This window comes from Gopherus flavomarginatus, chromosome 4, assembly GCF_025201925.1.
Source record: "Gopherus flavomarginatus isolate rGopFla2 chromosome 4, rGopFla2.mat.asm, whole genome shotgun sequence".
Classification (NCBI taxonomy): Eukaryota; Metazoa; Chordata; order Testudines; family Testudinidae; genus Gopherus; species Gopherus flavomarginatus.
In genome coordinates, this window is record NC_066620.1 from 133591380 (window position 1) to 133616186 (window position 24807).

At 42.7% G+C, this 24807-nt stretch overlaps 2 protein-coding genes across 6 annotated transcripts in view; one reads left to right on the plus strand and one right to left on the minus strand.

Annotated features, from left to right (window-relative positions):
- Positions 1-24807, plus strand: part of SESN1 (sestrin 1) — a 141697-nt gene that overhangs the window by 100816 nt on the left and 16074 nt on the right. For 2 of the 5 annotated variants that reach the window (XM_050951393.1, XM_050951394.1), the window contains exons 2-5: positions 14968-15033; positions 16884-17084; positions 20704-20886; positions 23619-23861. In XM_050951393.1, the coding sequence (XP_050807350.1) occupies positions 14968-15033; positions 16884-17084; positions 20704-20886; positions 23619-23861 (693 nt within the window). Of the gene's footprint in view, positions 1-4185; positions 4647-14967; positions 15034-16883; positions 17085-20703; positions 20887-23618; positions 23862-24807 lie in introns of those variants that run through there. The other 3 variants (XM_050951395.1, XM_050951397.1, XM_050951396.1) reach the window with 3 other exon arrangements.
- Positions 6804-24807, minus strand: part of ARMC2 (armadillo repeat containing 2) — a 171552-nt gene continuing 153548 nt past the window's right edge. Inside the window, exon 18 of the mRNA XM_050951359.1 lies at positions 6804-6875. Within this exon, the coding sequence (XP_050807316.1) occupies positions 6847-6875 (29 nt within the window). The 3' untranslated portion in view covers positions 6804-6846. The remainder of the gene's footprint in view (positions 6876-24807) is intronic.

Consider the following 24807-nt stretch of genomic DNA (forward strand, 5'->3'; position numbering starts at 1 on the left):
TAAGGGAGCGGCAGGCCTGTTCAGTGCTGCCCAGGACATAACAAGCAAGCCCGTCATACAACTACACTCATAAATTTGTGCAGTTATCTTACAACTAATTAAGCTGATTGCCCCCAAAACTCCTAATTGGAGGCTCTTGCAGAACTTCAGCTGTCCGATGCTTCTCATGGAGATTTTCTGGGGTAGACAAGCCTTCAGCTAGTTTCTGTTCCTCTTGGTATTGGAGGGAAACTTGACAAAGTGAACCCCAATGACTCAAAAAACAAAAGGCAAATAAAAAGAACCTAACATTTATTATTTTTAAAAATCTTATTATTTTTGGAAGCTTGTCTGATGGAATGAAATCCAGTCAGTGCCTTTGAAGTCAATGGTAGTTTTGCCAGGATTTCACCATGATTTTTTTTTTGGATGCTTGGGTCAGGCTGGCTTGATGTGTTTTGTAGCATTTTATATTCAAACATATTATCTGCCTCTCCTGAAACACACTTTTTATAGAGCTAATGGAAATCAGGGGTTTCAGAGTAGTAAAGAACTATTTTAACATTATTTGTAAAGTTTTCTGGTGGAGAATATTCTGATAACCCGTCCAGATTTTAATTTGATACCTGGTGCGCTAGCTATAATAAGCATTTCAGGTGCTCCAGAGTGAGACCTCTGCTGATCTTGGATAGCTTTTTGCTATGGAAGAATTCAAGATTTTGGGCCTCGATATTGCAAATGTTTACGTATGTGCTTAATTTTGCACATGAGAAGTCCTATTGACCACAAGTACTTAAAGTTAAGCTATGTGCATAAGTGTTGCAGGATCAGGATCTTTAACTTCATATCTGATCTTCCTCTTTATAGCCTTCATATAATAATTTTTTTGAACTGTTGCTAAGAAAAGTCTCATTGTGAGAACTTTCTTCACAAGAGTGAAAGTACTAGAAATACCCAAAAGGAAATTGTACCTATTTTTTAAATAGAATTAGAACATAAGTAACCTTCTAAATAACATTCAGCGTTTGTCAACGGGGCATATATTTTTACCAGAAATACTGCTGAAAGAAGAATGGGCCTCTTCATCTTGAATTGTTCTTTAGAATATGTGTTAACTACTTATGCTAAACCATCTGTTCGCTCTTCTATTTAGCTGTAACACTCTGGGTATGTCTACACAGCAATGTAAGCCTCCCTTAGGATTAGTGGGACTCGTCAGTTGACCCATGTCAGGGAACCATGGGATTGAGCATCTACACTGTATTTTAACCCTAGGTTAAAGATTTTCTGAACCATGTTTGAAGCTAGGGCTCTGGCGTCCAATCTGCATTAATGCTATCCCAAAGTAACCCTATCCCAGAGTGCCTAGTGCCCCCCCCCCCACTGTCGACACTCTAGCCCTACAACCGTGTTACATTCTGGGAGAACTCTACTGCCCAGCTTGTTTCCTAACTGACACTGCTATTGATGGGACTCTTGCGACCCTAAGGAGCACATGCGTTCATGAACTGCATAATTAGCTCCTTTGGTGGCTGTCTCAATAGAATGACTGCAATTTGAGAAGGCTTTATACTGCACTACTATCTAATCTGAGAACTGGGCCACCACCACATCCTGGGAGGCAGGGATAAGGGATCCCCAGGAGGCTGTGGGGAAGTTTTGGGGCTGGCTCCTACTCACCACCCTCACAGTGCATGCTGCTTGGACATCTCTGCACACACAGCCCCAAGAAGGGCCATGGTAGGGGGTTGGGTGGATAAGTGGGAGCAAGGGACAGAGAGCAGAACGGGACCAAGAGGCTGCCCTGCAAGGAGGGGGAGCGGCAGGGCTCCCAGATCAGCAAAGCTGGGGGAGGAATGACCCCCAACATCCTTAGACATAATCTGTGAACCCCAGATTGAGACCCATTGCAGTAAAAGACATTACTTCACCCATCATGTCTCTCTCTATTGGAAGGCATAGACATTTAAGTTGAAACCACAAAGATTTCTCATAGTGGGATAACGTCTTACATCTCAGTCTTTCAGGTAATTATTTTCTTTTCAATAGTTTCTTCTGAACACAAGCCAGTTTTTTGTCTGTGGTGTTGCAAGAGAGTTCTTCCTTGGTCCTTTGTTATACTTTGGCCTGAAGTAAGGAAGCAGTTAGTGGGAATTAAACTGGTCTCTTGACTAGTTTATTTAAACTAGGTCTGAAAATATAACCACATTCACCATCTTGCTTTTTTCTTTTTTCCATTTGTCATCTAAGCCCTTTCTGATGTTCAAGTAGGTATGGCGCAGTAACAACCTGGAAAGACCTCGCCCATTTAGGAAAGCTAAATCCCTGTTCTATACCAGGAAACAGAGTAAGGCCCTAAAGCGCCTTCACAGCTCTAGTCAATGTAATGGTATGCTGCTACTCTATCTTCAAAAGTAGAAAATGTGCCTTGTCTTCTGTGTTAATTGCACTCCATAGAGGGGATGACATTAGGAAAAGAAAGAATGGAAAACTCAGCTTTAGAAATGTGTAAAGCCACTGGCTGGAGTAAAGTTTTCATATTCCACATACATAGTTCTGGCCTCAATGATTTCTTCATTTGGCTGCAGGATTCATAACCCACTCCAAGAATAGCATAAACAGTTTTTCAGTATTCAGTTTTATATTTAATTAAAGTCCAAAGTTCATGGTCATGTAACTCCCTTTACAGTTATTAGACTTGTTAGAACTAGTAATTTGGGTTTGTAGCAGTCCAAATCCCAGACTGGAAACTTTATTTTCCCTGTTAAGGAAGTTTCTGGGCTTCTGAGCTGCAGCCTAACCACCTCCTCTCAAAGCTGGTTGAAGAATCAAGCATTCTTGTCTTGTTCACATAGTATTTGGTACCTGAAGACTTTTGATTTAAAATAAATATATAAGATAAAAAATAGTTAACAGAACATAGCTTTACACTTTTAATATGGATTTGAAGAGTAAATCAAATTTTACCCAGAACCTTGAACTTGGAGATGCTGTATTTACTTTTGGAAAATGGCATAAAACCAGACATGCCAAACCTGTGAAAAAAACACAGAAATTGGGCTTGTTTTGGGCTTAATTGGCCTGTGAGTTGCTTGTTGGCTAGTTTTGGGCTTGTAGCTTATTGCCTTTTTTTTTTTTTTTTTAATTGGCTCCCGGCAAGCAGGGGCAAGGGGGAGCAAGCACGGGAAAGGGAGAAGGGGGGGGGGGAGTCAGGGGTGCACAACGGGCCCACCACAGTCCCAGACTGCATGCCTAGGGGATCTAGTCACATAGAGTGTTGGGGTTCTTAGGGTTTGTTTTGGCCCTGTTTTGAAATGGGATTAGCTTGATTTTTGGTTTATTGTGAATGTTGGGGTGCTTATTTACCCCATGAAAGTTGGCAACTGCATAAAACCCCAAACCAGAACAGAAAGCTATATTTGGGTGTGGAGAACTGGGGCATCTGGGGATCTAACAGCACTGGAGTTTGGTGAAGGAAATATAGACTGCTGCAAACAAAAATTGTGTGTTTTGCTGATGAGATTGCAAAACATGTTTGCACAGGGCTATTATGGTATTAGGCAGGAGCCTTCTGGCCAAGTTGCTAGAGCACTTTATTTAAACTCACACATGCATCTGCTGTATGTGAAGCTCCTATGATCTAGCTGTTAAAAAGGCTTAATTACTTTATTTTAAAAAGCAGGTAGAAGTGAGGATGGACAGAGATGATAGATGATTGAGGGAATACATGACTTTCTAGAAAAAGTACTTTTTGTCAAACAAAAATACTGCTTTTTTTTCTGGCAGAGAGAAGCAGAGGATGCAGGAGCTGAAAAGGGATCTCTCGTCCCTCACCTCATGCGTCCCCGGTACTCCTTGTGATGGCATCTGTATAGCTGACCTCTGAAATTATCTGCCTGATGAATTGGGAAGTTATTAATAGTTACTTCGTAATTTAAAAACAGCTGCCTAGCCTCAATAGACGTCACCACTAGTGTCCTCAGTAAGGGGCAGCTGAAGATCTAACGTTTTCCCATGGGGTGCCAGCACTGAGGCGCAAGTAGAGCACACTCCGGGTTGCATCAGTGGATGTTTGCAGCGTGTTGTCAGAAACTGTTTCTCTGACGGGTTTGGCTCCCAGCTGTAAGTTCTGGGGGCTCCCAGTTGCTGCTGTGCAGACCCGCTCTCCCGGCCATGCTCCCTGACACAAGGGGAGCAGACTGCGACTCGCGGGGGGCACGGCTGGGTGTTCTGTGCAGCCGGGCGGCCACCCTCGCTGGGTGCCTGGGCTCCTGCGGCAGCGGCACGAACTGCCCGCGGAACTGCAGCCCCTTCCCCACTCCCCCTCCCAACCAGGGAGCTTCGCTTCGCTTCGCTTCGCTCCGCCTCCCGGCCCCTCCGCCTCCCGCGCATTGGTGGCCGGCGGGAGATGGGGCCGGGCTCCGCTCGGCTTGTTTGTGCCCGTTCTGGGGCTCCCCCGCCCTCGGCCGCTTCGCTTTAGCCTTGGCCTCGCGGCTGCCTTTGGCAGAGGGGAGCTGGCTGCGCGTTGTGCCGGGACAGGTCCGCTCCCAGCCTGACTCGCGCAGTTCCCTCCCGCAGGCATGAGGCTGGCGGCCACGGCCAGTCACAACCAGGCGTACGCCGTGCAGGGGCTGCTGTGCAACCACCCCACGGGCCGGGGTCGTAAGGTAAAGGTGGGGGGCGCGGGCTGGCCAGGCAGCAGAGCGCGGGGGGAGGCTGTTCTCGTGACTGGGGTCACTTCTTTTGGTTTGTTTGTGCCGGGGTAGCTACCAAAGTCACGTCTGCCTGGGTCCGGGACAGTCCCTCAGCTGGGCTTCACCTGTGGGCTTAACTGTCCCTTCTGTGGGCTACGTGTTCTGCCTGTTCTCCGCTAAGCCTAGGTGTGCACGTCCTTTCAGTGCCCCCTCCCAGGTTGTGTGCTGCTTGCGCCAGTCCTGGTGGCTTGGTGTGTAATGGGTGGGTGGCTACAGCCAGGTGTAACAAAAAGACATCCAGAATTGGAAACTCGAGGCTGGAAAACCAGGGCCAACATCCTGTTACATTGTGGAGTGGCTTCCAAAGGGAAGTTGGGAAAGCCCCAATCATTTGAGTTATTAAAAAGTGCCCAAAGCCAATCCCTGGGGATTCATTGTAGGGAACCATCCTTCACTGACAGGGAGGTTGACTAGGCTATGTAAGAGGGCTCTTCTTTCTCCTTTTTCTGTGATATACAAGCACACTGGCTGTTGATTCAGATTTGTTATTAATCTTCAGAGTTAATATACAGGTGGAATGAACAGAGTCCATTCATGCTTCTCAGAGCTTTTTAAAAACAAAGTCACTAGTTAATTTCATCCTCTGGATTTTCCAGCATGCCAGTCTTTTCTGCATGTGTCTCATCAGGGCTTGTCTACATCACAAAGTTGCAGCGCTGGTGAGGGGGTTACAGCGCTGCAACTTAGGAGGTGTACACATCTGCAGGGCATCACCAGCGCTGCAACTCCCTGTTTGCAGCGCTGGCCGTACTCCCGTTTTGTCTCGGGTGTAGAGGATCCAGCGCTGGTGATCCAGCGCTGGTAATCAAGTGTAGACACTTACCAGCGCTTTTCTTGACCTCCGTGGAATAAGCAGGTATCGCAGCATACCTGAGGAAGCCTCTCTGGTAATCAAGCAGGTCTCCTTCCCCGGTTTGCTCTCGCGTTCCCCGAACCCCCGAGCAAGCAGGTCTCCTTCCCTGCGGTTTGCAGGGGGGTTCGGGGAACGCGAGAGCAAACCGCGGGGAAGCAGGTCTCCTTCCCCGGTTTGCTCTCGCGTTCCCCGAACCCCTGTGCAAGCAGGTCTCCTTCCCTGCGGTTTGCTCTCGCGTTCCCCGAACCCCCCTTGAAGCCGCCCAACAGTGCTGCAGTGTGGCCACATCTAACACCACTTGCAGCGCTGGTTGCTGTAAGTGTGACCACTCTGCAGCGCTGGCCCTATACAGCTGTACTAATACAGCTGTAACAACCAGCGCTGCAAAATTGTAGATGTAGACGTACCCTCAGATTATTAGCTTTCTGGGGCAGACACTGTTGTCTTGTGTCTTGTCAAGTCTAAGAAAATAATATTGTTCCAGCCTGTTCTGGAGACCAGGGACGAAAACACTTAATTGGGTCAGATTTGCATGTGTAGCTTTATGTGTTAGATAGTAAGATACTGAACTTAAATAACTTTCAGATAATGACATAAAGCAGCACTGTCCAGAAAATGTGATGGTAAAGATTGGTGCTTCATATTCAGAATTAAGTTTCCTTGTTTATTATTTGTGTTGCAGTCCTAATAGTATTTAAACTTTGTTTATTGTCTTCCAAAATTATGCTGCTGCTGCTTCCCAGTCTCCTTTCCCATTCCTTAAAGCTACTGGTATTGCAAGTTTTACTTTGGAGCTGCTCCAGTGATCTTAATACATATTTATAAAATATTTTTAACATGCATATTACAGAGATGGCACAGAAGGCTTAGACACTGGTCCTTTTTAATCCAAGCCATTTGTGACTTGAGTTAATTTGAAACCAAGTGAAACAGGTTGTGGTCTTGGCATAGTTCCATCACAAACCCAACTTCTTATAAACTTGTGCCAGCCTTTTACTAGAGAGGGAGAGTATGCTGGCATAACAGAAGTGCCATGGCTAAAACTTTATTTAGTTATATCTCCAGATGTGTATGTTAATATTTAATCCTAGAAGAGCCTAATAATAATAATAATTAATAATAATTAATAAAATAATAAAAATAATGGTTTATTATTTATTTATTATTAATAACAAGTAAACAAAAGTCTTGGGAGTCGGTACTCCTGGGTTTTACTCCTGCCTCCATCATGAACCTGATGTATATCTTTGGGCAGATCACTTATGTTCCTTGTGCCTCAGTTTCTCCATCTGTGAAATGCAGATCACATTAACCAATTTTGAATGGGTGTTGAGAAGTGTAATATTTTAAAAGCATTCTGAAATCTTTAGACAGAAGGAACTTTACATTTCACATCTAACTTGTAGAGCTAATAATATTTTAAGATCTGTTTTTAAAATACAATAACACTTTTACTTTCTTTGTGATGATTAAAATCAAGTACAGTAGGCCTATTGAACTTGGTAGGGTTTCCAAGACAGCAGAATAGTTATTTGTAATCATTTAAATCTGTATGTGTGAACAAGCTGAGTGCTTTTATTCTGGAATATCTCTAATTGTTCCTGCACAAAGGAGCTGGTGTCAAAATTTTAAAATAGGAAGAGGAAAGGAAATAAAGATACAACAAGTGTTAACTTAATACTAATTATGGTTTGTGTCTGAAAATGCCGCAGTGGAGTTACAGGGAAATCAAAATAACCTGTACTGAGGTGGCAATCTGTGCATTATTGCTGCAGTCTGTGCAGTAGTTATTGTTAAGATCTAAACAATTGAGTGTTCCAGATTCATAGCATTTCAGTGTCACTACCATTGAGTTTGTGGTTTGAACTGATCTTTGAAGGAGAAGTAGGGGACTGGGGATGACATTTCCAAAAGCATGTAAGATCCTAAATCTCTCTTAAAAATCAGACTTAGGCCTGGTCTACACTATGCTTTTAAACCGATTTTAGCAGCGTTAAACCGATTTAACGCAGGGCTCCTCTCCCCCACACCGCTTAATGTCCTGCCTGGACTGTCATAGCAGCAGGATGCTGGGCTCCTCTCCCCCACACCGCTTAATGTCCTGCTTGGACTATCATAGCAGCTGGAGGCTGCCTCCCACTCATTTTATCTCACTAACAAGTCACTGTTTCTTATTCCTGCATTCTTTATTACTTCATGACACAAATGAGGGGGACACTGCCACGGTAGCCCAGGAAGGTTGGAGAGGAGGAAGCAACGGGTGGGGTTGTTGCAGGGGCAACCCCCGTGAATGGCATGCAGCTCATCATTTCTGCAGGATCTGACACGGAGCAGCTGTGCTCTCTGGTTCTCTGATACACTGGTTCTCTAGTACACTTGCCCCATATTCTAGGCAGGACTGACTCTATTTTTAGATACCATAAAGGAGGGATTGACTCGGGGAGTCATTCCCAGTTTTGCCTTTGCGCCCCCGGCCGACCTCAGCCAGGGGCACTCATGATAGCAGCAGACGGTACAGAACAACAGATAGCCGTCATCTCATTACCAATTTACAATGGCAGCAGACGGTACAGAGCAACTGATAACCATCTCTGCTATCATGCAAAAGCAAATGAATGCTGCTGTGTAGCGCTGCAGTATCGCCTCTGTCAGTGGCATCCAGTACACATACGGTGACAGTAAAAAAAAGTTGAACGGGCTCCATGGTTGCTGTGCTATGGCGTCTGCTAGGGCAATCCAGGGAAAAAGAGCGCGAAATGATTGTCTGCCGTTGCTTTCCTGGAGGAAGGAATGAGTGACGACATTTACCCAGAACCACCCACGACAATGATTTTTGCCCCATCAAGCACTGAGATCTCAACCCAGAATTCCAAGAGGCGGGGGAGATTGCGGGAACTATGGGATAGCTATGGAATAGCTACCCACAGTGCAATGCTCTAGAAATCGACACTAGCCTCGGACCATGGATGCACACCACCGAATTAATGTGCTTAGTGTGGCCGCGTGCACTCAACTTTATACAATCTGTTTTACAAAACCGGTTTATGTAAAATCGGAATAATCCCATAGTGTAGACATACCCTTAGACCTGGTCTATACTGGGGAGGAAACGAATCAAAGTTATGCATCTTCATGTAGCTGAAATCGATGTACTTAGATCTACTTACCACGGTGTCTTCACTGGGATAAGTTGACGGCTGATACTCTCCCATTGACTCCACCTGCACCTCTCACCCTGGTGGAGTACCGGAGTCAATGGGAGAGCGCTCGGCAGTCGATTTATCGTGTCTAGACTAAACGCGATAAATCGACCCCCACTGGATCGATCGCTGACCATCGATCCATCTATGGGCAGCGATCGATCCAGTGGGGAATGTAGACAAGCCTTTAGGAGCCTTGGATGCTTTTGGAAATTTGACCCTAAAAAAGTAGAAAAGATGCTAAAAAAGTATTTTTAATGTAGGCATGAAAGTATACCAATATAAGGAGATTCTTCATAAAAAGTGAATCCCAACAAAACTTAATTCTAGTCAAAATCATTCCTCTTGCAACTAAAATGTATTTGGCTCTTCTTAAAGACTGCTTTGTTTCTTTAGAACTTGTGATTTTTGAGATGGTTATGTCTGTATCCAGCGGCATTGGTACTTCATGAGGACACAAAGAATGGAATGATAATTTATACTAATGTGGTTGAGTGCAGCGAATTATATTACCACTCTGCCTACAATTTGTGCGGAAGTGTTCTGCTGTTTACAGTGATTTAAGTAAATACACAAATGTATCTTTCCCAGACTTGCAACATTTGACATTGTTACTGTACTCAAGGTAGAGACTGTGCATGACATCAGAGAAACAAACTGCAGACTGGTTTGTGGATGGTTTTCAGCTCATGAAAGTAACCTATTGCAAATTAACAATTGATAACCATGCACCATCTGGTGCATCACTCTGGTGACAGAACTATAACTGAGTTTTGAGAGAGATTTTTATGGTAACGAGGGCAAATACAGCAGTGCTTTAATAGTTGGTAACGAGTGATGAGAACCAGTGGTCAAAGAGGATATCATAGGTGAGTGCAAGTGCTGTAGAAATAGCTAAAGTTAAGGTCCAGGCATTCCCATTCTAAAGGCCCTGTTTCATTTGCTCATAACTTCAGCCTTTTGGGGTGAAATTTCCCATGTTTGGTCTTTTGTCTGGGGGCAATGTGTTTTGTTTTAATGAGAGTAGAAATACATACTTTCTCCAAGTATTACACAATTGTGACTTTTTTGGGAACATCTCTAATAATAAAGCAGCAAGACCTTGGCAGAACCCTGAAACTTGGTAGGGAGATAGCTCTTGGGCAGGAGAGGTGCCTTTCCTGTCTAAACTAAAAATAACTTGATTTGGCAGTTTTGGGGCATTGAAAAGCCATATGTAGTTTGCAGGCACATGGTAGTTTTGTAACACTTGAATAATTATTTTCCAGTATTTTAAATGAAAGTGAGCTGCACGAAGCATGTGTGGATATAGAATTTTGATATAAGATTAAAACAAATATACTAAACAAGATGAATTGAATGAGTCCGGGTGTAGTGAGAGAAGAGTGGTTATTAGGAAACATAATTAATGTTGTGCACCTGTTGCATTAATTGTGCACCATTCAGCCTCCACTTTTGAGGGCCAGATGCTCAGCTAGCATATATTTGCATAAACAAATTTCCACCAGCTGAAAAACTTGCCCTGAGAGAGAGAGTCCATGGAAGGGGACTTTCTCTGTGATGTTGGGCAAGTCACTTAAGTGCATCTATACTGCAACTCAGTGTGTAATTGTAGCATGAGTAGACATACACATGCTAGCATGGCTAAAAATAGCACTGTAGATGCAATGGCACAGTCTTCAGTTTGTGCTGTTTGAATATGCTGGGGACCCTGGGTACATACTCACGTTGCTAGCCTGCACCTCAGCCTATGCCCCTTTGTCTATACTGCTAGTTTTAGCGGTTAAGTGTGGATATGTCTAGCCATGCTGCATTCATACCTTGGGCACCAGTATAGGCATAGTCTCTCTGTCTCAGTTTTTCATCTGTAAAATCAGGACAATAGCACTTCACACAACATCTCAGTGAAGTAATGGATACCTTCATTAAATGTGATGCACACAGATACTACAGTAATGGAGGCCGTGACCCAAGAACCCTCTAATGATAACTGGCAAGAGAGTTACAGGAATGTCCTGATTCTGGAACGTACATTCTGGTTCACCAACAATGTCATGTGAGGTGTTAAATGAAAGACAGGGTCACTCTGGTCATTAATATCATTGTGAACTGTAAGCACAGATACTGTGTAAGAAGTTATGTGTATATATACTGCAAATATGTTCTTAGAGTCTAGGTATGAGTCAACTGCAGAAATGGAGAAGATTTCTGTCAGACAAGACATTTTGTTCACAGTGGATGCACACTTACATACAAAGTTATTGAAGAGATGTGAAGCCAACAGAGAAAAAACACAGAGTAGCTGGGGGTGGCTATGCTGTCTCTGTGTACAAGCAATAAACGTAGGGGGTATAAGTTGAAGGCAAAGATAGCCCCTTATCCTGCACAAAGAAAGTAAACAGACAATGTGTTTACCTTCATGAAAATGGGACGTCAGCCAATTTTGGCTGAAAAAAGCTGCAGAGGACTTCCAGGGTGAGAAAGGTCTTTAGACATGAGGTTAACCTGTTTAGTTAAGTTTAGCCTCTAGAAAGCATGTTATTCTATTTTTATATGTAACTGTTTGTTTTCTGTATTCTTACTGTCACTTGAGTCTTAAATCTTTGATGATAAACTTTATTCTTGTTTTCACTATAAATATATCTAAATGCTGTGATATTAACCTAGGTGCCGATCCTGAGTTGAATCGTACAAGCTAATGTGTGCACTGTTCCCTTGGGAACAGCAGACCTGGTATTTCTGTAAGTGTTCAGTGGATAAGGGGCTACACACTACCGAGAAATGCTTCAAAGGGATTCTGGGACCAGGGTGCACCTATTGTTAAACTGTGAGGCAAAGTAAGGACAGGCAGAGCCAAGAGGAGATTGTGCTAGTAACTGATGGGCTGGTGGTGTCAGGGAGCTGACACCCAGTTAAGCACAAGCAAGACTCCTTCATGCTGGAGGCAGAGGTTAACAAGGTGACTCTCAATCCAAGATACTCTGAGAACTGTCACAGGAGCTATGTCAACGTATATTGTAATGCACAAGGAGGTAAAGCTAAGGTCGGGCATTTTGTGACTTTCAGTGCTTAACTTTGCAACGTTAACATTCTTTTAATCTGGCTTTTAAGATAGAGCAGACATGACAGATGAAGAGATTTGCTATTGCTTATTTATCTTGAAATAGCACTGAAAGGCCCCAGTCATGGTTGGTATCATATTGTGCTAGGTGCTGAACAAACACAGTCCATGTCCCAAATAGTTTAGAGAAACTGGGATCATAAGTCATCATAGGAGAATTGCATCTTGGGAAGGGATTTGAAGGAGGAGGAATTAGTAACTTTACAGTTATATTGGGAGGGATTTCTTTGGAGAAGAGGACAATATGGGTGGGAGACAGTTGGGGAGGTGAGGACAGGATACTTGAACTCAGTATGGTGGAAATGGAGGCGTAATGAAAAGCTTCTGAGAATGAAGTGACATGTTAGAGCTCCAGGAAAGGCCTTTACGAGAAGGGGATCATTCTAAGTGTTAGTTAAGAGACTGAAATTGCTACCTTGTCAGTGTAGTATTTGAAACACTGGAAACAGGGAAAATCTGAGTTAGATACAAGTGGTGATGAATATCAGAATGAAAACTGATTTTTTTTTAAAGTACACAGTTTAAGGTCTAAAGAACACCTCTCTATCTTAGGTACAGTAGAACCTCAGCGTTATGAACTGACCAGTCAGCCACACACTTGGTTTGGAACCAGAAGTATGCAGTCAGGCAGTAGCAGAGATTTAAAAAAAAAAAAAAGGCAAATACAGTCCAGTACTGTTAAATGTAAACTACTAAAAAAATAAAAATAAAAAAAAATAAAAAAAGGAAAGCAGCATTTTTCTTCTGCATAGTAAAGTTTCACAGCTGTATTAAGTTGATGTTCAGTTGTAAACTTTTGAAAGAACAGCCATAATTTTTTGTTCAGAGTTACAAACAACTTCCGATCCTGAAATGTTTGCAACTCTTGAGTTTCTACTGTGACTTGTGTGGTATCTGACAGCCTCACAGTCTAACATGGCTGCTACTCTGAAACAGTCTGTAGTGCATGTATTCTCAAAAAACCTTGCAGGTGCTTCTGTTTTTATTTTACACCTGGGATCTGAGACACAGAGGTTCTAGTGTCTCATAGTCACAGAAGAAGTCTGTGCCAGAGCAGATTTGAACCCAGATCTCTCAAGTCCCAAGCCTTAACCGCAGAGACACCCTTCCTCTCCCTTGTAGTGCTTCTAAAAAAGTTATGTTACATGAAGGTGTTTTCTCTCTTTATTTACAGAGCTGTTTTTTAATAAACCTTCTTCCTGCAGCATAATCATTATGTTATGAGGGGACAAGAAAGCTGAAGGTCCAGACTTGCTGATATATTTTAAACTGTATTAGGCAAAATATATTAGTAAGCTTATGAGTCTCAGGTTGTAGAACTTTGAGGCTTTCTTCTTGTAATTGTTCTGGGAAGGAGAGAGACTAAAATTTAGCTGTCCAAGAATTAAACTAAGATTTTTCTCCTGCTTTGTATGAGTTGGAAGCTAGGTTTGGAGACATCTGTTAAATTTAAATGTTGCATAAAGATCTTTTTATTTTCTTATTGTCACTTGGATGTAAGATCTTTCTTTAATTTATCAGTATATGGATGGCCAGGACAAGAAGTAGCTGGCCTCTGTAGGGTAAGATTATTTTTAGGATATACATTCAGCCCAACTCTGACACACGTATTACAGATTTTGTTGAAAGTGTAACATGTTTTTGAACCTTGTGACCTGCAGTAAGAAAAGGCTCCATTACAAGCCTTATCCTTCCATGTAAGATTCGAAAACATTAGTGGTAAGGACACCTTTTAGTTAACGCTTTCCCAAGTATAACTCAAGAAATGAGAACATCTGACTTAAGAAGTAAGAGGCAGATTAGACAAATAGAATCTTGAGATCACATATGGGAACCATGGACAAGGGTCAGTGTTAATTCACTCTGCAGTCTGAAGCTTGTTTGTAGCTTGTTTTCTGTTAGGGAAAAGTTCAGGAACTGTAATTGATGGATAAAGTTACTAGATTTTTCAAGACAAATCAAGGTTATTATAAACAAGTCACAAGCACCAGCCTTGCTTATTATTGGTCTTTTTTTTTCTTGTATTTGGATAATATTTCTGTTTGTGTAAATTCATTGCATGTAAATGAAAGCTTAGGCAGCAACTTATGTTTAGATAAGACCAATTGTCTTCTAGGAGCCACATTCTCCCCTAAAAAAACAAAAAAAAAAAAACCCCAAAAAGGGGTTTTTTACCCACGAAAGCTTATGCCCAAATAAATCTGTTCGTCTTTAAGGTGCCACCGGACTCCTCGTTGCTTTTGTGGATACCGATTAACATGGCTACCCCTGATACCATTCTCCCCCCAGGAAGATCCAAGTAATTCCCACTGAAGTACATGGTTGTTACCTGGATACTGAGAGGCTAACTGGGCCTCAAAATTCCTAGGTGCAACAGATTTAATATGAAGCTTCCTTCAGTTGAGCAGGTAGAATAAAAATAACCAGTGGTTGTGATATGGATAACTCTAATCTCCTAGGTATTGAGATAAATTGGCCATGTTTGAGCAAAAGTTTTTTGTGGTAAACTGTTCTTCAAGGTTGGATGTAATTACCTGTCTTTCTCTCTGTCAACTTAAAATTGCTCATTAATGTCTCTTAAGTTTTTGTTTGCTTGCTTTTTATTTGCAGATACCTTTAGCAATTCACACACATCACTAAGGTTGAAAAAAACAATTGGTTAAGGTTACAGCTGTTTCATTTCCTGACAGATGCACAAAGACTAGTATGTTGGTTTACTGCAGATGTGTAGAAATGCATCAATCTCATTTTGCATCAGTGACATATCACATGACTGGCTGCTGTGTACTGAACAAATTGTTCTGGACGCTCTGCCAAGTATTTTATGCAAAATTAAGGTTTTCAGTAAGCAGGTTTTATTGTTTTTAACCATAGCAGTATGATGTACTGTAAACAAGTACGGTTAGTTATGAAGCATGAGTAGAAAAATAACTGCATGTATACAGAGTGTACCACTAAAACAAGCACAGGTCTGTTTGTTTGGTGAATTTTTTTCTTCCCTGAAGCCAGAGCTGAAATGTTTATAGCTGAAAACTGAGATGGTGTAATTCTCTTTTCTAGGAACTTGGAATTAGAATTCCTAGACCACTGGGACATGGACCAAGCAGATTCATCCCAGAGAAGGAGGTATGTTGTTTGCAAGTACACAGTGAGCTGTATGCTTTTAAGGGAAAGTCATTAAGGACCCACATGGTTTTAGAACAGCTGTTGATCTGCAAAATATTTTGCACACTGTTGATCATAATAAATCATCATCAGACTGGCAATGGTTCTGCTAAACTAGAAAGCAGTAATGGCCATGTGGAATTCTGGAATTTTCATAGCACTTTTACACAACCATATTTTACAAAAGAAATGCAGAGTTGTTTTTCATAATGATAATCACTTGCCCTGTCCCATATGCAGTATTCAAGTGTGGGCTGGCTCCTCTTACTGGTCCACAAAGGTCCAGAGGAGCCTCTATCCCAGGGGTGGGCAAACTTTTTGAACCGAGGACCACATCTGGAAATAGAAGTTGTATGGCAGGCCATGGATGCTCACAAAATTGGAGTTGGGGTATGGGAGGGGGTGATGGCTCTGGTTGGGGGTGCGGGCTCTGGGGTGGGGCTAGAAATGAGGAGTTCAGGGTGCAGGAGGGGCCTCCGGTGGGGGTGGGGTGAGGGCTTTGTCTAGGGGTGCAGGCTCTGGGGTGGGGCTGGGAATGAGGAGTTTGGGGTGTAGGAGAGTGCTCCAGGCTGGGACCGAGGGGTTCGGAGGACAGGAGGGGGATCAGGGCTGGGGAAGGGAGTTGGGATGTGGTAGGGGGTGCAGGCTCTGGCTGGGGGTGCGGGCTCTGAGGTGGGACTGAATGGTTCAGGGTGCAGGAGAGTACTCTGGGCTGGGATCAAGGGGTTCAGAGTGTGAGAGGGGGGATCAGGGCTGTGGCAGAGGATTGGGGCCCGAGAGGGGTGCAGGCTCCAGGCAGCACTTACCACAAGCAGCTCCCAGAAGCAGCAGCATGTCCCTACGCAGAGGCACAGCTAGGTGGCTCTGCATGCTATCCCATCTGCAGACACCACTCCTGCAGTTCCTGGTCAATGGGAGCTGTGGGGCTGGCGCTTGGGCAGCATGCAGAGCGGAGACCCCTGGCTGCCCCTACGTGTAGGAGCCAGAGAAGGCCATGCCGCTGCTTCTGTGAGCTGCTTGGAGCAGCCCCTGACCCTGCTCCCCAGCTGGAATGCCGGAGCAGGGCAAGCCCCAGACTCTGCTCCCCAGCCAGAGCTCGACGGCTGGATTAAAATGGCTGGTGGGCCGGATCTGGTCTGCAGCCATAGTTTGCCCACCCCTGTTCAATCCCTTAGTTCTGGTGATGGTTGTTGTTTTTCTTATGAGCTCTTACCACTTCTGCAAATGAACAGAAGTTTATCATTCCTTCAGCTCAAAGAGCATGTGTTAGAGCTCTTTCAGTGCTGCTTTATGAATTGATTGGCAGGGGAGACTGGTGTAACAAGAGGATTTATTGATGTGACTGTGGTCAGTTTTCTGAGAAGTTTGAAGTCTTAATCCTGGGTTTCCCCCTATTGCCAGGTAGCCAGATAGCACTTAACTTTTTTTTTTCTCCTTAACTAGCATTTACGCCTTTTATAGATACTATGATTACCCCTCACTACACTCAGCTATTTTTTCTGCTGTTTTCCACAGTGGCTAAGCTATGCTCTGAGAGTAGTGTGAACTGGCCCTGCCAGAGACAAACATATTCTTATTACCTACATACAATCTGAATTTCAGGGCTGTACCTTAAAATGTCACATGCAGTTCCCTCATACTTAACTAGGATTTCTAAAGAAACTTAATAAACATTAGATTCACAGTTAGCAGAATGGATGCCCAAAACCTAATTGGGGCTTTTGAGAACAATGTGATATAAATACTTAATCATCATTTTGTTGATACATTTTGGAAAACCGTTTCTAAAGCCCTCTTTTTAATTCAATCAGATTCTTCAAGTGGGAAATGAAGATGCCCAGATGCATACATTGTTTGCAGATTCTTTTGCTACTTTGGGCCGTTTGGACAACATCACCTTAGTGATGGTTTTCCACCCGCAGTATCTAGGAAGCTTTCTGAAAACTCAGCACTATCTACTGCAGATGGATGGCCCATTGCCTCTTCATTACCGACACTACATAGGGATAATGGTATGTTGGAATGCAGAGCAGCAAGCAGAAAGAGCCATTTTGGCAACTTTCTTTAATCCTTTTTACAACAGATGTTAACTACATTTTGTTGTTTCAGCTGAGGGAAGGCCTTTCAACGTATGTTAAGGGAAATGCCAGAGTAATTACCAAAAGTATTTTGTATTTTATAGAACACTATCTTTTATCTTTGTTTTCTTTTCTAAGTACAGTTTTATGAGATCAGTGCTTACGGTCTAAATGCTCATGCTTTCAAAAAGAATGGTAGGAGGAAAAAAGATAACCTTAGTGTCATATGAATAGGAAGATTATTTTCCCATCAGATTCCTATGTACCTCAAATCTGTTTTTTAAGCCAGGCTTTTAACAATCTGTGGGTATGGCTACACTTGCAACTGTACAGCGCTGTCGTGGCAGCGCTTTGAAGTGTGAGTGTGGTCGCGGTGCCAGTGCTGGGAGAGAGCTCTCCCAGCGCTGCAGGTACTCCACCTCCCTGTGGGGATTAGCTTACAGCTGGGGAACTGTTTACACTGGCGCTTTACAGCGCTGTAACTTGCTGCGCACAGGGGGGTGTTTTTTCACACCCTTGAGCGAGAAAGTTGCAGTGCTGTAAAGCGCCAATGTAGCCAAGGCCTGTGTCTTGTCCAGCACACCTCAATATAAATAACTTTACCATTCAGTCAGAATTTCAGAATCTTCAGATTCCAACCAAATTTCCTGTTAGATTTGAAAATTGTAACAATTAACTGTTACAGGTGTAGATTGTAGTCTCCATTGTACCAATGCAGCAGTCTGTGTCCATTTAAGTTATCTTGAAACTCTGAGCCTTATCTAACCTAACAATGGAAATTGTTATTCTTTGAGTAAACCATGTATAATCACATTCCTTACTGGAAAAGTGCCAGTTTTTCTGGCTTTTACTGACAAAACTTTAGAATAAGCTTCCCACATGCCAATTTTAGATTAGATTTTAAAGATGCAAAGTCAAAACACTGTTATGGTGAATATGAATGAAAAATGTTCACTTGTATATTCTTAAGAGGAATAATTGAAACAAGATATATGTTGGGACAATAACACCGCGGGGCACAGACTATCCAATAAGTTCCTGGACTGCATTGCAGACAACTTTTTATTTCAGAAAGTTGAAAAAGCTACTAGGGGGGAAGCTGTTCTAGACTTGATTTTAACAAATAGGGAGGAACTTGTTGAGAATTTGAAAGTAGAAGGAAGCTTGGGTGAAAGTGATCATGAAATCATAGAATTTGCAATTCTAAGGAAGGGTAGAAGGGAGTACAGCAGAATAGAGACAATGGATTTCAGGAAGGCGGATTTTGGTAAGCTCAGAGAGCTGATAGGCAAGGTCCCATGGGAATTAAGACTGAGGGGAAAAACAACTGAGGAAAGTTGGCAGTTTTTCAAAGGGACGCTATTAAGGGCCCAAAAGCAAGTTATTCCAATGGTTAGGAAAGATAGAAAATGTGGCAAAAGACCACCTTGGCTTACCCTTGAGATCTTGCGTGACCTACAAAATAAAAAGGCGTCATATAAAAAATGGAAACTAGGGCAGATCACGAAGGATGAATATAGGCAAATAACACAGGAATGCAGAGGCAAGATTAGAAAAGCAAAAGCACAAAATGAACTCAAACTAGCTATGGGAATAAAGGGAAACAAGAAGACTTTTTATCAATACATTCGAAGCAAGAGGAAGACTAAGGACAGGGTAGGCCCACTGCTCAATGAGGAGGGGGTAACAGTAACGGGAGACTTGGAAATGGCAGAGATGCTTAATGACTTCTTTGTTTCAGTCTTCACTGAGAAGTCTGAAGGAATGTCTAGTATAGTGAATGCTTACGGGAAGAGGGTTGATTTAGAAGAGAAAATAAGCAAAGAGCAAGTAAAAAATCACTTAGAAAAGTTAGATGCCTGCAAGTCACCAGGGCCTGATGAAATGCATCCTAGAATACTGAAGGAGTTAATAGAAGAGGTATCTGAGCCTCTAGCTATTATCTTTGGGAAATCATGGGAGACGGGGGAGATTCCAGAAGACTGGAAGGGGGCAAATATAGTGCCCATCTATAAAAAGGGAAATAAAAACAACCCAGGAAACTACAGACCAGTTAGTTTAACTTCTGTGCCAGGGAAGATAATGGAGCAGGTAATCAAAGAAATCATCTGCAAACACTTGGAAGGTGGTAAGGTGATCGGGAATAGCCAGCATGGATTTGTAAAGAACAAATCATGTCAAACTAATCTGATAACATTCTTTGATAGGATAACGAGCCTTGTGGATAAGGGAGAAGCGGTGGATGTGATATATCTAGACTTCAGTAAGGCATTTGATACAGTCTCGCATGATATTCTTATAGATAAGCTAGGAAAGTATAATTTAGATGGGGCTACTATAAGGTGGGTGCATAACTGGCTGGATAACCGTACTCAGAGAGTAGTTGTTAATGGCTCCCAATCCTGCTGGAAAGGTATAACAAGTGGGGTTCCGCAGGGTTCTGTTTTGGGACCGGTTCTGTTCAATATCTTCATCAACGATTTAGATGTTGGCATAGAAAGTACGCTTATTAAGTTTGCAGATGATACCAAACTGGGAGGGATTGCAACTGCTTTGGAGGACAGGGTCAAAATTCAAAATGATCTGGACAAGTTGGAGAAATGGTCTGAGGTAAACAGGATGAAGTTCAATAAAGATAAATGCAAAGTGCTCCACTTAGGAAGGAACAATCAGTTTCACACATACAGAATGGGAGGAGACTGTCTAGGAAGGAGTATGGCAGAAAGAGATCTAGGGGTCATAGTGGACCACAAGCTTAATATGAGTCAACAGTGTGATACTGTTGCAAAAAAAGCAAACGTGATTCTGGGATGCATTAACAGGTGTGTTGTAAACAAGACACGAGAAGTCATTCTTCCGCTTTACTCTGCGCTGGTTAGGCCCCAACTGGAGTATTGTGTCCAGTTCTGGGCACCGCATTTCAAGAAAGATGTGGAGAAATTGGAGAGGGTCCAGAGAAGAGCAACAAGAATGATTAAAGGTCTTGAGAACATGACCTATGAAGGAAGGCTGAAGGAATTGGGTTTGTTTAGTTTGGAAAAGAGAAGACTGAGAGGGGACATGATAGCAGTTTTCAGGTATCTAAAAGGGTGTCATCAGGAGGAGGGAGAAAACTTGTTCACCTTAGCCTCCAATGATAGAACAAGAAGCAATGGGCTTAAACTGCAGCAAGGGAGATTTAGGTTGGACATTAGGAAAAAGTTCCTAACTGTCAGGGTAGTTAAACACTGGAATAGATTGCCTAGGGAAGTTGTGGAATCTCCATCTCTGGAGATATTTAAGAGTAGGTTAGATAAATGTCTATCAGGGATGGTCTAGACAGTATTTGGTCCTGCCATGAGGGCAGGGGACTGGACTCGATGACCTCTCGAGGTCCCTTCCAGTCCTAGAGTCTATGAGTCTATGAGTCTATAAGCTACTGTGTTAATCATAAGTTGTTTTAATTACAGATTTTGACCACTGCAAAATCTTACATTCTAATGATAGTTTGCGTCATTGCTACGAGCTAATTTGCAAAGATTCTTCTGCATTATTATTTATTTTTTCCTTCTAGGCTGCAGCAAGACATCAGTGCTCCTATCTAGTTAACCTCCATGTTAATGACTTCCTTCATGTTGGAGGAGACCCCAAATGGCTGAATGGCCTAGAGAATGCACCTCACAAACTGCAAAATTTAGGAGAATTGAATAAAATATTGGCTCATCGGCCCTGGCTTATCACCAAAGAGCATATTGAGGTTAGTCTTCTCTTATGCAACATCTTATGCATCCTCACTACATTAAATGCAGTCTAAATTTCTTGGGACTGAGGAGGAAGCTTATTTTTTTTTTTCTCTCTAGTGGTTTTATTTACCCTTTTTGTAGCTGAAATACTGTAATCATTATGGAAATGACATATCATGAACTCAAAATAATTACTGGTCTCATCTCACTGAGTAGAGTTCTTATTTAGAAAGCAGTTCTACTGGTACTTTGGAAGAACTGCATGTTAGTGTACCACAGTGTGACGCTGGCAGCCTTGATATATAACCCTCAGTAAGATGGACATGTGTTACTTAAAACGTGATGGTATGTCACTGGCATATAGCACCTGATTTTGTAGGCTCTACTTGGGGCTGTGTGGAACCCACATTTAAAATGGCTAAGGCTCTGAGTGATCCAACTTGAGACTTAAAAGTAGAGGGTGCAGATTCAGATATGTACCTTCTTAAAACAAGATTATTATACATTTCTCTTGAACTCAGGATTTTCAGGATGGTGCTAGGGCATTAGAATAGGTGAAGATCAGCAAATTTTTAACTGACTTGATTGAAAACTATGTATTTTGAACCTAGACACTCCAGTCTACTGTATATGCATATAAAATGTACATATTTCTCTTCTGATTCCATGACACTCTCACACTTAAGCAACTTTTTAAAAGCAAGTTATATATATGAAAACAATAGAAGCAATAACCTGAAGTATAACGCTCTCCTTCTAAAGCCACTCTCTGCCTCCCTGCCTAACAGCTGCTGGTCAGAGCAGCTCTTCCTGCTGCTGCTTTTCACTCACCAGAGAAAGGAGGAAGAGTGTGTTACTTTCTCTGAGAAACATCTGTCAGGTGGGGAAGCAGAGGCTGGCCTTGCTGGAGGGGAAGAAGCATACTCTTTTTGCAAAGGCTGAGAACCTCCCACTTGTTCCTGTCTGAAGGGGAAGCTGGGGTCTAAAGTGTCCTGTCAGTGACCGATAATTCCTCCCATGTGGAGCCACTGGGAAAGATGGAGTCTTGAGCCCTGTTTCACCCCCAGACTTCCTTTAGGCAGCTTATTTGCCAGGAACTGCCTGGGGCTTTCTGAGATTGCAGAGATGGGCTAAAACCATCCAATTTCTGCCTGTGCAAGCCAAACTTGAAGATTTGAGTAGAAGCATTGATTTATTACTGGTGTGAAATTGAAAAACCAGCCAGCCTGACTTCAGTGAAAACCTGAAAACAAAATGAAGCCACTTCAACTGATCCAAGTGCTATTTTTTGGCAAAAAGTCATCTGCTATTTGGCTTACCCATGTGACCTCATTACCACAACTCCCTCCCTCCTTCTGTCAATGGCTTATTAGTAATAAAACCAGCAATACAAGGATTGATTATGGCAGTATTATGGGATGCGAGGAGGGAGGTATTAGTCTCTTGAAATTAATAATATAATGAGGATGTGGCCAGTTGCTTCTTAACTAGTTTTTGACCCCTTACCTCACTCTCTGTTTGGTCCTTTTCAAGGGTAAGCTCTGCATTTGTCTGTGCAGCTTCTAGCTTACTGAGGAAAGACATAACAAGAGAGCTTGAATTCTAGAAGAATGACTTCTTTCCAGAGAACAACTTGTCATGGTATAATTCCCTACTCTGAACCTTAGTGTCCAAAAGATGGGGTACCAGCATGAATTCCTCTAAGCTCAATTACCAGCTTAGAACCTGTAGCGCTGCCACCAACCAGGAATTCCAGTGCCTGGTACACTCTGGTCCCCGCAAGACCCAGACCCTCTGGATCTTACCACAAGGAAAGTAAACCCTTTCCCCCACCATTGCCTCTCCCAGGCTTCCCCTCCCTGGGTTACCCTGGAAGATCACTGTGATTCAACTTCCTTGAATCTTAAAACAGAGAGGAAAATGCACCTTCCCCCCTCCTTCTTTCTGCCCCTCCCAGACTCTCCCTGAGAGAGACAGTAATCCTAACACAGAGAGAAATTAGTTTCTCTCTCCCCCTTCCCTCCTTTCTCTCCACCAATTTCCTGGTGAATCCAGACCCCGTCCCCTGGGGTCTCACACCAGAATAAAAAAAACAATCAGGTTCTTAAACAAGAAAAACTTTTAATTAAAGAAAGAACAAAGGTAAAAATTATCTTTGTAAATTTAAAAAATGGAATAGGTACAGGGTCTTTCAGCTATAGACACTGGGAACACCCTCCCAGCCTAAGTATACAAGTACAAATTAAAATCTTTTCAGCAAAATACCAATTTGAACTCCTTCCAACCAAATACACATTTGCAAATAAAGAAAACAACCATGAGCCTAACTCGCTTTATCTACTTAGTACTCACTATTCTGAACTTATAAGAGCCTGTATCGAAGAGATTGGAGAGAAACCTGGTTGCACATCTGATCCCTCTGAGCCCCCAGAGTGAACAACAACCAAAAACTAACAGCACACACACAAACTTCCCTCCCTCAAGATTTGAAAGTATCATGTCCCCTGATTGGTCCTCTGGTCAGGTGACAGGCTCACTGATTTTGTTAACCCTTTACTGGCAAAAGAGATATAAAGTACTTCTGTTCTATTAACTCCTACTATGTGTTTATGACACAAGTATTGACAAGTGCATTAAAAAGTTTGTGGGATTAGGCTGATTAGGTTGATGAAGTTTCTGAGCCACCAATACAGGGTGTTATTTTTTGTTGTTTTTTTTAAGTCTTGTGTTTGTGTTTCTTTTAAAGCAACTTCTGAAGACAGAAGAGCATAGCTGGTCCCTGGCAGAGCTGATCCACGCAGTTGTTCTCCTTACACACTACCATTCACTTGCGTCTTTCACATTTGGCTGTGGAATCAGCCCAGAAATTCATTGTGAGGGTGGCCACACTTTCAAGCTCCCCTCTGTCAGTAACTATTGCATCTGTGATATTACAAATGGCAACCATGGAGTGGATGAAACTCATGACAGCCCAGCTGGAAGCATTTCAGTAAGGATCTTTTCCCATCTAGGAGTTTGAGCATGTAACAATCTCCAGTTTTAACAAGTTCATGCTGGTATTTCTGCATTAATCCAATAGGTGGATGAGATCTAGTTCTGCATATCCATTTCACCCAACTTTAGTGGCACAATAGAGTGATTTACCCAGAGTGTGGATGAACTTGGATGAGGGTTAGGTGGCTTAAGCTAAACTTAGATCAAACTGAAAGATAGTCTGGGGGAAGCAATCAGAAGTGGCAGTTATCTCTGTCCCCTCAGTTGAGGGTGTCTGCCTTCCATTTGTCATTCTAGTTGGCAAACAGGGGGTTTAGTTGGTCACTCTGCAGCTTCTAAATGTCTAAGCAGCAGTCACCAAAGTTCCTTTTTTCAATCTGTGCTTTCATGGAGGATGAACACCTCTTTCTTTTATATGAGACCCACTCTACACCCACAGACCATTCAGAATCTTCTGAATGCCTTTACATTAGGCAGTACATCTTGCTCATTAGTGCTCCCTGATCTGCATTGGTTTTCAGCTAGCTATCCTTTGCAGTTAAAAGTCAAAGATCATGATCTCAGGTTTGAGTGCTGGTTAACGCTTGAAGACGTTGGTATAAACAGAAGAGATCTGGTGGTGCAGGGCATTTTCCGTGTGGGCTACTTGACTTTGTAACTGCCGTCTTCATAAGAGTCTGGATTTGTGGATGATAAGGGCACAATGCAAGACACCTATTTACCCAGGCTTTCCTTGGAAGACAAAGCATACTATGTGAGGCAGAGAGGAAGTGGAGGACTGATTGGGCAAAGGTGGGAAAATTGAAGATGAGGATTTTATTTGCTGTAGCCTGGGGGATTTTTGTTTTAGAGTTCCTTTTTAATGGATATTGAGCCAATAAAATATACATTTATGATTCGAACAGTATCCAGAGTCAGTGCACTTATTTTGACTTATAATT